Source organism: Pholcus phalangioides, unplaced genomic scaffold, assembly GCF_987345545.1.
Source record: "Pholcus phalangioides strain wild (caught in Gottingen) unplaced genomic scaffold, Ppha-v1.0 ptg000017l_1, whole genome shotgun sequence".
NCBI classification, from domain to species: domain Eukaryota; kingdom Metazoa; phylum Arthropoda; class Arachnida; order Araneae; family Pholcidae; genus Pholcus; species Pholcus phalangioides.
This window is the reverse complement of record NW_028301610.1, coordinates 24297293-24313838: the sequence shown is the minus strand read 5'-3', so window position 1 is coordinate 24313838 and position 16546 is coordinate 24297293. Positions and strand designations below refer to the sequence as shown.

General features: G+C 38.5%; 1 protein-coding gene and 1 pseudogene across 2 annotated transcripts; both read left to right on the top strand.

The window, feature by feature from the left end:
* The first annotated feature begins 2233 nt into the window (after positions 1 to 2233).
* Positions 2234 to 12808, top strand: LOC149072583 (iripin-2-like). Of its 2 annotated transcripts, none has more exons than XM_089246864.1 (2): positions 2234 to 2482; positions 11352 to 12786. In XM_089246864.1, the coding sequence occupies exons 1-2, from the start codon at positions 2399 to 2401 to the stop codon at positions 12468 to 12470; spliced, it is 1203 nt and encodes a 400-aa protein (XP_089102990.1). In that variant the 5' UTR covers positions 2234 to 2398; the 3' UTR covers positions 12471 to 12786. The 2 variants fall into 2 exon arrangements, with proteins under 2 accessions (XP_089102990.1, XP_089102991.1); XM_089246865.1 differs by lacking the exon at positions 2234 to 2482 and adding an exon at positions 5113 to 5385 and having other exon boundaries at positions 11352 to 12808.
* A 546-nt stretch (positions 12809 to 13354) lies between these two features.
* On the top strand, positions 13355 to 13463 carry LOC149072582 (5S ribosomal RNA; annotated as a pseudogene).
* The last annotated feature ends 3083 nt before the right edge of the window (positions 13464 to 16546 follow it).

Genomic DNA, 16546 nt, shown 5'->3' with positions numbered 1-16546 from the left:
AGTTTTTTGAATGTTTTCATAGCATTGGCATGAGTTGCAGCAATCGTTTCAAAACATTAATTCTGTGATGTTAAATTTATAGATGTCTTGAAGCATAAGTTAATTCCTTTTATTAAATAAAATATCTTAATATAAATATAAGTATATTATCTTATATATGAACGTAAGTATCAAGCGATAACCAGTAAAAAAAATTTTTAATATACAGTTTATAGATTTTTTACTATAAAAATAATAAAATGTGTGTGAAATTTTTACAAGTTTATAAATATTTTGAAATATTTTCCAAAACTATTATTTTATTATCTAGCTTTTTTTTGAGGAAAAAAAATCCAGGTAAAATTATAAAATGAATTTAAAAAATAATAATTGACTATTCATAAATAATAGCACAGTAAGGTTAAAAAAGTATTGAATTTTGGTAATGGTAACTGCGCAAAGTAGACAATGACTTCATTTAAGGTTTATGATGTTTGAAGTGATTTTTTCACAGTCTAGCATATATTTTGTTGATGTTTCGAAGATTTGTCTTTCATATTATATTCTATGTTTTTGTATATTTCTGACTTTTTTTATAAATTTTACATACTATATACAGGCATTGTAATGCGCTTTGCTGAATCCGGTACAATACCAGTTCACCAACCTCCATGTCAAAGGTCTGCGTTTTTATCCCGGTGTGGGAGATTGGACAATTAACCAATCAGAATGAACTTGAAATTGTTATGTCCCAGTATTATTAACCTCTATATGTGCATAAAATTATGACCCTGGACTATATTTCTTGGTTTGGTGGACAGCTATTTTGGTCTTTCAACAATTACTCTAACTTATCCCAAAGGTGTTGAATGGAGTTGAAGTTTTTCAATCAAACAAAAGTTGGGTTCTTTTCTTTTTCTCTGTATTTTACAGCAGCAAAATTATAGTTCTTTGAGTGTCATTTATCAAAGCATCTACCATTTCCTACACATCCATTTGAGCTAACAAGCAGCCATGAGTTAAGTACAGTCGAACCCTGATTTAACAAATCAGTTAAGTTGATGCTTTTATTCATTAAATGAAGGAACATTCGTATATCGAGGCAGTGATTAACACAAATATTCACACAGAAACTTCTAAAAAATTGTTAAATCAAGGAATTCATTAAATCACGGTCATGAATTTGTAGTTGATAGCCCTGGGTTTGAAACTTAGCTTGGGCATGGAAGCAGCCATTCAAAATGGGCTGTTATCGTATAAACCCATGCTATATAATCCTTGACTGCATGAAGTGACTGCATAGTGGGGAGAAAGCCCCCAACTAAATACATCATGCAAATACTGTTATGATTTGACCATATGTCAGGCATCAAGGGCCTGCGGCTAGCTAGCTCACACATTTTGTGTTGGATGCAGGGCTGGATAAATTTATTGCCCCAACATGTGTCCTGCGCATATATATATTTTTCAACTACATGCCCAACACTGGCATATAAAATATCAATTTAGGCATGTGTTATTTTAAATTAGGCTTGGTTGAATGATTACTGAAAATATAATATGTAAAATGTTTGTAGTGTATTTGTAACCATACTGTGCACTGTTTTCAAAGAAATGATCTCCATATGCACAAAGTAGTTGTACTAGTTTATGTAGTACAATTTATTTTACTCAGGGTGACTATAATAGCTCATATTTCACCTGTAGTTTCACAAAAAAATTCAAGCAATATTATTGTGAACTTCACCTATACTCAGTGCGGTCTTAACGTATGAGTCCACTGGGCACGAACTTGGGGCCTCCAAAGATTGAGAAGTAGTTGAAATTTTCATGAATTTGTCGGGTAGGATGTCAGAAAAATCACTTGGCACGGGGGCTAGTGATGCTCTTCAGACAACCCTGCCTATACTACATTTAAAACAGCCTCAAGCAGTAATGTTGGGAGTTATGTGGGTGGATGTTTTCTTTTTTGAAAAGCAAATAAATAATTGTTTAATGATATTGTGATAAATTATTTCCTTTATTAATGTACATTTTTTGTGGTAAACTGTGTTTTCACCAAGTTTTAGAAATGAATTTGTGTGTGGTTCTAATTTGCTTCCCTTAAAACAACAAAATTTTGTTTTTTATGTTAGTATTTTGTGTTTTTACTTCCTAACTTACATTTATAGCTCTCTACTCGACTGTGCTTGTAAGTGCTACCTCAAACTTTTGCAAGTTTAGTTTTGTTTAAAATTTTATAAATTGTGACATGTTTTCTCAGGTCAATCTACTCTTGTGAGTATGTGTGTGTTTTTTTACTTATATTGTGTATAATGTTCTACTTCATTTTGCATATTTTATATATGTGGCTAATCATATAATTTTATTTTTATAATTTTTTATTTTATTTTTGAAGTATTGGTTTTGTTCATATAGTATGGAGCAATTTTCAAAATTTTTATGGTTACTTTTTATTTTTCTCGTTTCAGTATTGAATAACAGCATTCGATTATTGCAAAAAGTTAGTTTTTTTTTATTTTTATTGAGATAATTTTTGATACTTTTGTTACCTATTTTTATATATTTTTTCCAACGGTTATTATTACGATTATTTTGTAAAATAAAAGTATACTCTACTGCTTAAAATTGGCAAGTTCTCTAATCAATATTTCGTTTTAGTGTGATATAATTTGTATCAACAAAAGTGAATTTTTCTGAAAGTTCAGTTAGAAATGGTTAACATTTTTTTTTTGTTAAATTTAAATGCAAGTGGGCTAAAAAATTGCAATGATAGTTGTAAGATGCTGTTGTTTTGAATTACTCCAATTTTAATTTACTCCAGTGTAAAATTTTCAAATTATAAATATCAGTCAGCTTGAGTAATCTCAGTGGTTTTTTTTTTCTTCAACATCATTTCGCTAAACATCATTATCTATTTTCACATTATGGCACTGTTATGTTTTTTCTTTTAATAAAATATTTTTGTTTTTAAGATTTTCAAGAGATTTGTTATGTTTTTAGACTTTTTATCCAGTTTTTGACATTTATTTTATAACATGGTTTTCAAATAACTAAAAATCCATGTCATCCCTAACTGGTCATACTCATCGAGAGGTTGGTACGCTGTAACCGTTGGGTGCGTTAACCCCTCGATGGGGGACTCCCTGCGATAGCAATTTTTTCTGCGGTCACGTGGCCATTTATGTTGTACCCCTGTATCAGGATAGTTTTCTGACAAGGACGAACCGGGTATCGAACTCGCGACACCTCTAAACATCCTTTGGTACTTTAGGCGAGTATCTTATCGACCTGGGCTACCGCGCGCGCGCCCCCCCCCCCCTTTTTCATAAAAAATTGTTTACAAACTAATTAGCATTATGCCCTCTTAAACAATTGAATTAAAAAAATTGCTTCAATAAATTTCATTTTATATTTTGGTGGAAACACAGGGGGCGAATAATTAAAACTCAGCACCCGGTGCCACCACACTTCGCTACGTCACTGGGGGGTCTAGGTATGCTAGACATTCGTATATACGGCCCACAAGGGCGTATGCAGGTTGGGATCGCATTGAATATTCATGAATTATTAAGGGACTCTGCGACCTCGGAACGTTGTTTCGGGGGGGGGGGGTTATGTGGCACAGCCCTCTAGGTTCCAGTGCCACTGAGGTGCTGTATTTAACGAACTTTGAATTAAAATTAAAAAAAAATAATTTTTTTAGTGATTATTTTTTATTGTACTATGATTATGTTGTTCTGCCCCCCCCCCCCCCCCAGCGCAAAGCTGAACATTCATTACTACTGACGAGCTTTAAGTCAATGTTTGCATGTCTGTGTATGTACGGCCCCTCAAATAAATTACGACATTTTAAAAAACCGCATTCTCATTTGAAAACGTTTTATATTTAAAAGTATACTTCTCTCTAAAGTCAACGGTTGCAGAGATAGTCCTATGGACAAACAATTTGAATCACCCTGTATATTAAATATTAAGTAGAGGCAACTCAAAAAAGATTAGAATTGAAGTTTCGAGAATGAATATTTCATCATTTTTACATTTGGGAGGAGTGAAATATCAATTTGTTTTATCATTTTTGAACCCTTATTAAACCATATCCCGTTCAATAATTCACATTATACTTTTCTTAATTTAAGCATAGGCCCTATATATGTCATGGATTTTTTTTTCAATCAATCAATATTTTATTCTTTAAAAAAGTAATATTTTATTTTTTAAAAAAGCAATATTTTATTCTTTAAAAAAGCAATATTTTATTCTTTAAAAAAACAATATTTTTTTTAAAAGCAAAAGCTCTGCTCTCACAAGAAACGGGAGGGGGAAATTGCCAAGAAGCCGATTTTTGACTTATATTGGCAATCACAACATTATAGAGTAGGTATAAAGGTTGTATAATACGAGTACTGTTCTTCTGATGACGGACATCATCAGGGCCGCAACTAGATGCTTGGTCAGCCGGGAAAGCACAAATTTTGGCGCCCTCCCCCTGTAATGTTGAAGTAGAAGTTAAAGGGTGAAATTCGCGCCGCCCCCCCCTCTCTGATCCGGGGCACTAGACCCGCATGCTTCCTTCCCCCCCCTCCCCATCCCAGTTGCGGCCCTCGACATCATAGCCGCACGTAGAATTTTCTGAAGGAAAGGTTCATCGTTTCTTTCGAAGGGGGTGTTTTGTGGTTTTTTTTAAATTTCAAAAACATTTTAATCTTGTCTCGGGAGGCACCCTATGCCCCCCCCCCACACGAGAAGGGGGCTGACAGGGCTCCAGCCTTCGGGCCAGGGACGATTCTCTTTTTTTTTTCTTTCACGCTATAAATTCATTACAGAGGAGCCCGTGAAAAGTATTGCTAAGATCCGAACCTTGAGGCCCTTCTTCAGGATCGGGGTTCATGCTGCACTCCGTTGCGTTTGTTAGTGATGGACTGGTGCTCTTCATTTGAAAAATATCGAAGAAAACTGCCGTGGAGGAGGGTTAAATTGCATGTACAACGGATGAAATAACTGTTTTATCTGACGATGAAACCGATATCACCGAGATTTGGTGGGAAAGAATATATGGGGGGGGGGGGGGAGGCAGGATTTTTTTTCAACAGTCTCGTGATATATGGCGGCACAATGCAAGGTAAACTCAGTTGCTGTGACAACAAAGAAGTGACGGATAGATACATGAAGGGGTGAAAGTTTTTCGGGCTAGTACCGTTCTGACCTTTCACACAATTTCTTGTCTTTGATTGCAACTTATAGGACATTAGTCATTCTTATAACGTTATCTCGCGTGTCCGTTTATGCGAGATATTGCCTTGATTCGCTAGTCTATGTAACAATATCGGAAGGATCTATTTTTTGAATCGTTTGAAGTGTTGAGAGTAAAACAAACCGTAAAACACAATGGCTTTGGAAAATGATGTAAGTTCAGATCTTTATTTTTCACGTATTTTTTCTTGTGTGATGGTTGTGTTTTAGAAAACAAACGAACACAAGCGGTTACATGGAATCCTTCCCCCATTTACTAAAAAAAGCGTATTGGTGACGAGGGAGGTGTGTGAGGAATATCACTCCACGTCCGAAGAGCCATTATCCGCTTGTGAAAGTGGTAGCATGTTTACCCCCAATCGTTAAAACAAAACACTTTTCAGATAAATATAATACAGATACACACACAAATACGATGGCCACAATAGGCAATTGCTTAACGATGTGGCTGACAAAAATCATGCCCATAAAAAATGTGGATGTCAAATATAACTAAAATACCCAATATAAAAGCACTATCACCACAAAAAAAAATTATACCTATATAAATTTATATAAGTATAATTTTATAACCCATAAAAAAGATTATGGTTGTCTTATCTAAGTATGGATAGCTTCTCGATTTATCCCGCTATGTCTGTCGTACTTCTTTTTAAACGTATCAATTGTGTTAGAATTCACATCCCCCAGAGGTAAGCTATCCCATTTATTAACAACCCTATTAGAGAAAAAATCCTTGAAACACCACAACCTTTTAACCCTTACTAAATGATACCGGTGTCCCTTTGTCGAAGCAGTTGATTGACGGGGTGCTAATAACTCATGGTTCATCTTATTCACCAGTTGAAAATTTCTTCGATCACATATTCTCCCAACACCGCTGTTTTTCCAATGTAAACATATTCAAGAAATCAAGTCTCTCTCTTCATAGCTCAAGCTTTGTGTACCAACAAGAGCACGCATAACTCTTCTCTGCTCACCCCCACCCAACCAAGTCTATGTCCCTCTAAAACCTTACGGCATACTCCAGTCCAGGACGAACTAAACCTCGGAAAAGCTGCCTTTTAAGAATGAAACCCCTTCCTCCGAGCATTCCATTCGCTTTTTTCTGGACCATTGCTGAACAATGTTCAGAAAACCTAAATCGCTCATCAATGAGAATTCAAAAATCAGTGCCGTATATATTTCGTCTTCTAAAAACGCAATTAAGCTGTTTTTACAATAAAACATTGTCATCCCCAATCAATCAACTTTAGTGGGCGGCAAGGGCGTAGCGGGGGGGGGGGGGACTTGGGGGTCTGGTCCCCCCCCGAAATGTGAGAAAATGACCGAAAAAAGGGAAAAAGATGGCCAAATCCATTGTTCTGTCACTTTGGACCCCCCCAAAATGAAAGTGGTCCCCCCCCCCGAACGAAATTTCTGGCTACGCCCCTGGTGGGCGGAGTTAGCTCTTGTTCAACTTTAGACGAGAAGAAGGAGCAAGAAAAATAGAGAAAGGAATATACGCTCAGTGTGTGTGTGTGTATAAATGATATAAAAAGGTTTTTTTTTCCTAAAACAAAAGTATTTTCTCTTTCTATAAAGCCACAACGCATGGCAGGTGTTTTTGTGTCATAGTGAGGAAAATAAAAGAGATGGGCGGAGTAAAGTTTCTTGCTGGGGGGGAAAGCAGTGTTACCTGCTCACAATCGGGAAAAAGCTCTTCTTAAAATATGTTAAAATCATGAAAATAACGATTTGTTGTTGTTTTGCACAAAAAAAATAGCGGAATTTACATAATATATATCTTTTCAATTAATCGAATTCAAATCCGTTCGTTAGTTATTTTTCTATTCCGATTTTTATAATTAGCAAATCATGGATTTGTCTAATGATAAGAGTGGTCCTCCGGCTGACTCGATAATTTAATTCTCACTGAATGAAAAATAATTTAACCGTTGTTATTTTCATATTAGTAATATCTATATAGGTTTAATTAAAAATGTGCCTTCATACTTAGGTTTGCAATACATCATCGACAAAAATGCAGGAACTTGCGATCGTAAATACGCAATATCACTATATTTTGTAAAAAAAAAAAAAATTGCCTTATTTGCCCTTTATTGCCCTTATAGCCTTAACCACTTTACGATCGAAGACGTAATATTGCGTCCAAACGCCAGTGGAATAAATTCAAACAAATCTATCGGTTTTCCTTCCTCCCCTCTCACCACAAACTTTGTTGTAACCCTATAAAAAGAAGTAGTTCATGTCCGTGCTGAGGAGGAAAAACTTCTATTCCAAAGTGAAATAGGTTGTACTATATACATGTACATAAAAGGGGAAGAAAAACAGGTAGGTGAGGGGGTAAAACGAGAAATAAATATACTTCATTCCTACGAGAGAGTATAGTAATATAATGTTTTCCTTTCATCTGTTTTTTTTTTCTTACTTTTCTATTTTTCCTCCCTTCCTTTTCTAAAATGCCATTACGTTAGAACAAGGTTTTCAAAACTTGTATCGTATTTATCCAGCACCTCCTAGAGATAGATGGCCTCTGCACTGTTTGCCATAAACGTCATTCAGACTACCTAGCAAGTTTGCCACATTTTGAAACACAGCATCTGAAGCAGGGGCATCGGAACTGTTTCGAACCTGTGGGTGCCCGTCTTGAGATTCATATAGGAAATTTCGATTTTTGAATCAATTCTGTGGGTGCTCGAACCCGCTCTACAAACTTCCGTGGGTGCTCGAGCACCCACAGCACCCCCGGCTCCGACGCCACTGATCTGAAGAACGAAATGTATTACAGTGACCTACAATAACTACAGTGACCGAATTTTGCAATAAAATTGTGTTATAAAAAATTTTCAAGTCAATTTTTTGCAATTCATTGTGTAATTTTGTTTCACTTTTTATCGTCATTTTTCAAACGAAAAAAAAAAAAAGATTCAGTCCGGGATGGCATCTCCTAGAGATAGAAGGCTTCTGCACGGGTTGCCAAGTTCATCTGTAACGTCTACCTAGCAAGTTTGCCACATTTTAAACCACAGCATCCTATTTCGTTTCTTCTTATTTTGGTGTAGAATCTTCCTGTTTGCCTCACAAATACCGCATGTTGATTGGATGTGGGGCATAGCAATTGCCAATTCCGAGCCCGACCATTTCTTTTCCACACAGCGATGATACAGGCACGAACAGGGAATTTTTTTCCCTGAATATTCTGAGGGAAAATGGACTACTTACTGATGTCACGAGCAGCGTGAGGAATCATTCTCTCTCTCTAGGAGGTGCTGGATGGATCCTATCACATTCTCTTGTTTTTCACACTGTAAATTTACCAGAGAGATACATGAAAAATCCTGGCCTGGGAATCTACAACGATTTCAGCCCAATACCCGGCTTCCAGGGCCGTCTTAAGTTCATCAGCGGGCTAGATCACCTATCTGGCTAGAAATACCTACGTAACCAGTATACATACAGTACTTACTCTCGAAAGTTATAATTAGATCGCGTTATCATGACTCACTCTGCACTTGAGGCCCCGGGTCAGGCCAACACCTTCTATAGCAGAAAGCTTTGACGTCACCGACGTCGTCCATTTCACCTGTAGTCATTGGATATAGCAGTCCGACGTATGCGAAATCTTTACCTTTTTCTGCAGTATATCCAATGTTCATAGGTGAAATGGGCAACTTCAGTGATGTCACGAGCTTCTAGCGGAGGCCTTCTGCTATAGAAGGTGTTGGTCAGGCTCGGGTGGGCTCCATACGTAAAGACGGCACTGCCGGTGCCATGATGCTGTGTTGTGTACTGAGGTGACATCATCTTTCAATCATTTCTTTTCCTCACAACGATGATACTGGCATGAGCAGGGAATTTTTCCCCCTGAATATTCTGAGGAAAAATGGACTACTCACTGACGTCACAAGCAAACCGCGGAGGCCTTCTATCTCTAGAAGGTGCTGATTTATCCAGCAGCATGTCACAGTTATACCTACAAAGGTATATAAATAGTCTCTATTACTTATGTACAGTCGACGCTCGTTATAACGACCCCATGTTACAGCGATAACTCTACTACAACGACCCGTCGGATAAGCAGAGCCGGAACTAGAGGGATCGGGTGGAGGCAACTGCCCCGGGTGGCAGTTTCAGGTGGGAACAAAGAACACCGTTATAAAATTATCGAATTTTAAAGTTGTTTGGGTGGCTGAATCATGTTTGCCCCGGGAGGAAAAAATCCTAGTTACGACCCTGGGATAAGCCCCAAATGTTTTGATACAGCAATCATCATATATATGTTATCCGTTCGATACAGCAACCACACCCGATAATACGTCAGTTTTCAACGGGACGAGTTGTTATAACAAGCGTTGACTGTATAATGATCAATATCTAATTATATGAATATAGAAATGTCCTCTCCACTTGTCACAATACAAGATTCATTGAGAGACTGGTTATTTGTGGAGATGAGGATTACAAGGAAGAAAATTCATCACTGCCCCCACGGGGACTCGATCCCCGGTTTCTCGCTTGCCGGGCGAGTGCTCTACCATCTAAGCTATGAAAGCAGATAGAATGTTTCAACCTTGGAGCGTATATATATGTTGGAAGGCACCGTACATGGACGGCGTCAACAATCAACTAATAGCTCGTGAATGACATAGGCCAACCAGATGGCCACCTACATATAGAAATGTCCTCTCCACTTGTCACTACAAGATTCATTGAGAGACTGGTTATTTGTGGAGAGACCGGGCAAGCGAGAGACGGGTTCGAGTCCCCGTGGGGGCAGTGATGAATTTTCTTCCTTGTAATCTTCATCTCCACAAATAACCAGTGGTTATATACTGGTTATTATCAGTATATAAGTTAGTTATATACTAGTTATATACTTAACTTCGGTTTTAATTTGAAAACCTCTCGTTTAGAAGGAAAAAAGACAACCACGATGCTTGTTTTAGAACGAGGAACGAATGGGGGAACAATGAAAAAGAAAAATCTAACTAGAATAATCTCTTTTCCTCTAATTCCTGATATATGATCGTAAATTTTCCACTTTTGTTTCTATAATCGTCCGTTTCTCGAGAGAAGTATCGACTATTGGTTAAGGCTCATTTACATTGAGCGGTTATTTCTGATTTAACGGTATTAAGAAGGGTGAAAACGGCAACTGTGCTCAATGTATGACCTAATAACCTAGTTTTTGATAGGGTTTTTTTTCCAGAAATCGAAAACCCAGTGCAGTAAATCGATATATCTCCCCCCCCCCCCTGGAACAAATAATCACCGTGCCGAAGGAATTCGAAGATCTATGAAGAGATGATGGAATCCTTCATTATAATTAAGCTACCGGGAATCAAATACTGTACCTTGACACAGGGTTGCCCCTGCCAGTCGCGGCGCCCGGTGCGGAAATAATTGCAGGGCCGGGGACGTCTTCACAGTTTCGGAGGGGGGAGGGGAAGAATCGGCATCCAAAAATTCATTCATTATAAATGTTGAAAAATATAAACACAATTTAAAAATGTAAACTAACGCAAAAATTAATGAAAACTTCAATTTGATGAAAATTCAGAACCGAAAAGGATTCCAAACTAATGAAAGAAATAATTCCAAAACTAATGAAAATTAGGACCTAATGGAAATTTAGGATTGATGATTCATGAATAAGAAAATAAATTAAAAATATATATACATCAGTACCTATGAAAATTCAAAACTAATGAAAGAAATATTTTTTTCAGAATTGTTGGAAATTCAGAATTAATGAAAGAAATACTGAAAGTCCTTCAATAATTTTGGATCCCACTTTTTAATTGGGCCCCCTGTTTAAAATGCATTCATTAAAAAAAAATTCATTGAGATATATTTTGTTCACTTCTATTACCGTGAGTGCTGGGCCCCCTCAAAGCGTGGGGCCCGGTGCGACCAATCATGTTGTACATCCCTAAGGGGGGATCTGCCTTGACAACATGGTCCCCCACATTCTGGAGCTGGAATTCCCTGGGGGGGTGCCCCTCTTCATCGTTGGGTTTCGATTCAGTAAATGTATTATGTCATTTTTGAAGGCTTTTGTAAATGTTCTGTTCTAAGCCTGCATTTACGAAAATATAGATTTTTTTTAATTGCAGGACGAGCGTTTGATCGAGTCCTGTAATGACTTGGCACTTCGTCTGTATCATAAGCTGTCAGAAGAAGATGGCAATATATTCTTTTCACCTTTCAGTATTTGCGCCGCGATGTCAACGCTTCTTAGAGGAACTGAAGGTGAAACTGAGCGAGAATTGAGACATGCACTCGGTTACGAATCGACTGAACTTGATTCAGGGAGTGTCCACGAGGCTTTTAAAAGACTCTTGACGTTAATATCTCAAAAGACATCTGATTCTTATATCCTGACTGTAGCTAATGGAGTCGTTAGTAGTAACACTTGTTCTCTAGTACCCCAATATCTGAATGATTTGAAGACAAATTATAGTGCCGAAGGGTGGGAAGTTGACTTCAAGAACGACGTGAAACTCATTATTCAGAAAATCAATAGATGGGTCGAAGAGAAAACTAGAGGAATGATTACGGAAATCTGTGATTTCTTGGATCCGCGTACTGTTGTTATTCTTCTAAGTGCAGTGTACTTCATGGGTAAATGGGAGCATCCCTTCGAACGCGTATTCACTTTTCTAGCATTTTTTTATAATAAAGGCTCAAAACGTAACCCTCTACAAGTTCCCACCATGACCATCGAAGAAAATTTTCGTTATTTAGAGACGCCTCAATACAAAGCTTTGGAACTTCCTTATAAAGGTGACGACGTATCAATGCTTCTATTGCTACCAGAATCTTACACTGGCCTCCCGCAACTTGAGAAACAAGTGAACGTAGATTTTATTGAGAACTTGAGGTGTAACATGACTGAAGAGAGTGTCGAGGTGTTCTTGCCTAAATTTAACCTGGAGTATTCGAAATCAATGGTAACTGTTTTTGAAAGTTTAGGACTCAAAAAGGTATTTGGAAAGGGAACCGATTTCAAACCCTTGAGTAATCATGAGATATTGGTTTCAGAAATTCTTCACAAAGCTGTGATTGACGTCAACGAAGAAGGCAGTGTTGCTGCTGCGGTAACAAAAGAGGTAGCTCAGAAAGTATGTGACAGAATGGTAACACAATTTCGTTGTAATCATCCATTTTTATTCTTGATATATGACAAGAGGAACGGGATGATACTGTTCATCGGACGTGTTGATGAGTTCTAGACTTCTTTTATGATTGTTTAATGTGCAAGGGAAGGTTTTCGCAACCCGCCATTGCAAAAAATCCACTTGCTTATGCCGACAGAGCTTGTTCCGATATTTATCCACTTGGTTCGATTATTGGTATTCCGATTCTGTGGCAAACATGTGTTTCGTCGATGATAATAAAATATTATTATATATATTAAAATATTCAAAGAGAACTCAAATCAGATTTGTTAAGAAAATTTTGTTGTTTTTTTTTGTGATTAAAATTTTATTCATTGTTTCTGAAGAACGAAATGCATTACAGTGACCTACAATAACTACAGTGACCGAATTTTGCAATAAAATTGTGTTATAAAAAATTTTCAAGTCTATTTTTTTTAAATTCACGGTGTAATTTTGTTTCACTTTTTATCGTCATTTTTCAAACGAAAAAAAAAAAAGATTCGGTCCGGGATGGATCAGCATCTCCTAGAGATAGAAGGCCTCTGCACGGGTTGCCAAGTTCATCTGTAACGTCTACCTAGCAAGTTTGCCACATTTTAAACCACAGCATCCTATTTCGTTTCTTTTTATTTTGGTGTAGAATCTTCCTGTTTGGCTCACAAATACCGCATGTTGATTGGATATGGGGCATAGAAATTGCCAATTCCGGGCCCGATCATTTCTTTTCCGCACAACGATGATACAAGCACGAGCAGGGAATTTTTTTTCCTGAATATTCTGAGGGAAAATGGACTACTTACTGACGTCACGAGCAGCGTGAGGAAGCCTTCTCTCTCTAGGAGGTGCTGGATGGATCCTATCACATTCTCTTGTTTTTTACACTGTAAATTTACCATAGAGATATACATGAAAAATCCTGGCCTGGGAATCTACAAAGATTTCAGCCCAATGCCCGGGCCAACGGCCATACCATGCTGAAAACAGCGGTTCCCGTCCGATCACCGAAGTTAAGCAGCATCGGGTGCGGTTAGTACTTGGGAGGGGGAACACCGCGTGCTGTTGGCATCACTTTTATATCAAACACAACACTAGCTACACACTCAGACTGTTAGGTGTACTCACTTTGTCCCAGACTCTGCCACGAAGCTGGGCTGGAAGAGATCTCGGCAACGGGATAAGTCCGGTGGCAGAGCCCCTGGCGTTCGTTCGTTCAGCCCAATACCCGGCTATTAGGGCCGTCTTAAGTTCATCAGAGGGATAGATCACCTAGCTGGCTAGAAATACCTACCTAACCAGTATACATACTTACTCTCGAAAATTATAATTAGATCGCGTTATCATGACTCACTCTGCACTTGAGGCCCTGGGTCAGGCCAACACCTTCTATAGCAGAAAGCTTTGACGTCACTGAAATCGTCCATTTCACCTGTATTGGATATAGCAGTCCGACGTATGCGAAATCTTTACCTTTTTCTGCAGTATATCCAATGTTCATAGGTGAAATGGGCAACTTCAATGATGTCACGAGCTTCGAGCGGAGGCTTTCTGCTATAGAAAGTGTTGGTCAGGCTCGAGTGGGCTCCATACGTAAAGGCGGCACTACCGGTGTCACGATGCTGTGTTGTGTATTTAAGTGTCACGATGCTGTGTTGTGTATTTAAGTGTATTGCGGTCGGTGTGTTGTATAGCATGGTGTATGGCGCATTGTGAGTTTGTGCATTTCCGTGTGTTTCGATACCCAAAAAGCATCACAACACGCAATATACCACTGTACACAATATAGAGCAACACAATACGCTGTTTTACCATGGGTGTATTCGAATAAACACGAATTGTAAATACTATACTTGAATCTATTATCAATGGATATGGTGGTCAAGGAGCCACCCTCAAGAGTTTGCGACATGTGCGACTGCAACGGAACTCACGTTTCATGGCTATCCGCTCTTGCTTCGAAAAAAATATTATTTAAAAAGTAGTACTGATAAAATAAGTTGGTTGTGCACTTCAACTTTGATAGTGCTTGTGGGGAGGAAGGGAGGGGGGGGGGGGTTAAATAATCCAAATAATCACGAAAGGACCCCTCGTCCGTAATTTTCTGGCCGGGGTGGTTCTATTATGCTTCCACTGATGCAAAATGCATAGTTTCGTTAAAGTAAATATGTGATGCAAATACACACATCTTTGTTAAAAATATTTATATATTTAACCCCCCTTCGCGTACAAGCTGTTGGTGATAAATTTGAATGTTCTGTATTAGACGTATAGTGGATAAATATGGTAGCCTTTTTCGTACGTTATTAAAAGGAAGAAAAGTAAAGAAAAAACAGCAATAAGGGTGCGGACGAACTGTGCAGACAGTAGATAATTAGGTAAGAAAGTTACAGAGAAATAAGAGATGTGAACAATACCTTGCTTTTTCGCCCTCACCTACGTGTTCTCTTTCTCACTTCCATGTACAATATATAATAGAAGGATTAGTTCTGTGAAAGGTACGTTATATATGTGGGGGGATGCCATGGAGAACGAGGAGGGGAAGAGCTAAGTAGAACAGAGGGGGGAACACACGCACAACTTTGTCAGCTGGATTGAATTCATGCCACTGGCATTTGGACGCAATATTAGGTCCCTAATCGTTGACAATGGTCGATAGAGTCTGGGCGGTGCACGGTATGGAATGAAATGTGAAAATCACCAATGGTGGGAAATGAAGCACTACTGCTAATTGCAGTGTATTAAAATGAATTCTACGCAAAAAATATGAATATGCTTTTAAAAAGTCGTAATAATAGTAATAAAAGAGTTGAATATTGAGTAAAATACATATAATTAAGAGTTGGGAAGATGATTTTAATCCTTGATTTCAATAAACGAATAAAAGTTCGAATTGGCTTTATTGAAAACCAGTGGCATATTTACAGGGGGGGGGGGGGGGCTAACCTGGCTATAGTCCGAGCAACAAATTTGAGGAATGAGTTACCGAGAAAATTAGTAGAATGGGAGAAGGGCAGCGAAATTTGTATAACCCTCAATAAATCCACCTCTGCCCAGACACAGTGGTGTACCCGGGGGGGGGAGCAAGGCCAAGAAAATTAGACTAAAATGGGAGAAGGGCGGCAAAATTCGTCTAGCTCACAGGCGGCAAAACCATAAATGAGTCTCTCATAGGCGTACGCAGAATTTTCTCGCGGGTGAGGGGTTCAGATTTTTTTTTCCTTCTAGGGTGGGTTTACGTTTTTTCCTGCAAAATAACATTATAATCTTGGCTTGGGGGTTAGAACACCCCCCCCCCCCTTTGCGTACGCCAATGGCATCTCTGTTGAAAACACGTGAAGAAACAGGACATAGAGATAGATGGCTTTTCCTCAGCCCATTTTCTGTATATTATGCTGAGATGAACTTGGAAAGAAAAGTCATCTTGTCTCCGCATGAAATCCAACCTAGACCCCTCTTGCATACCGGGAAGCATGCTAGAATCTACAACAGGCATCTTCAATTGCAGATGCCTGTTGGGGGCAACGGGTCGCGCACGAGCTTCAGGAGTACCATATGGTTTTTGACCATATGGTGCTCCCTGAAACACCCAGAGTGCTCGATGCTTGCGTCTGATTTGGTGCTCGCGAGCACTTTCTAATTAACCGTTTGTACAAATTACATTCAAGGATTGAAATAATCCTGATTTCATGCATTCGTCTGTCAAACGTGCCGTAAAGGTGCTCTTCTTTTGATGATATAGGTACAGGCAGTGCTCGCGACTAGAAAAAAGTTGAAGACCTCTGATCTACACCACTGGAGACATGACCCGTCTTCCTTGAAACGGTACATTTCTACAAAAAGAAAAAGTCGGGATGGCAAAAGTTACGTGAATATACGGAAATGTCCGAGAAATACGGGATGTATGGTCAACCCAACCTAGCCTATCTCCACAAATATCTCATCGACACTCGGGGGAATGAATTTCTTTTCGATTATCATTTCACAAATACATCTCTTTTCAGCCAAATATAAAAAACCGAAAAAGATTTCTCAGTCTCTTTTCTCCCCGTCACAGTTTCGCCACTCCATTGCTGCTCGGAGTTTTATTGGGAAAGAACTGAAACAGGGAGGAGCCATCTTTTCCAACAATCGTAATAATATCCTCGTGATCC

Bases quoted from the DNA above. Each gene is read 5' to 3' on its own strand.
- LOC149072583 (XM_089246864.1), top strand. From the start codon at position 2,399: ATGGAGCAATTTTCAAAATTTTTATGGTTACTTTTTATTTTTCTCGTT. The intron at 2,483-11,351 runs GTTAGTTTTTTT...TTTTAATTGCAG, and splicing joins GCATTCGATTATTGCAAAAA to GACGAGCGTTTGATCGAGTC.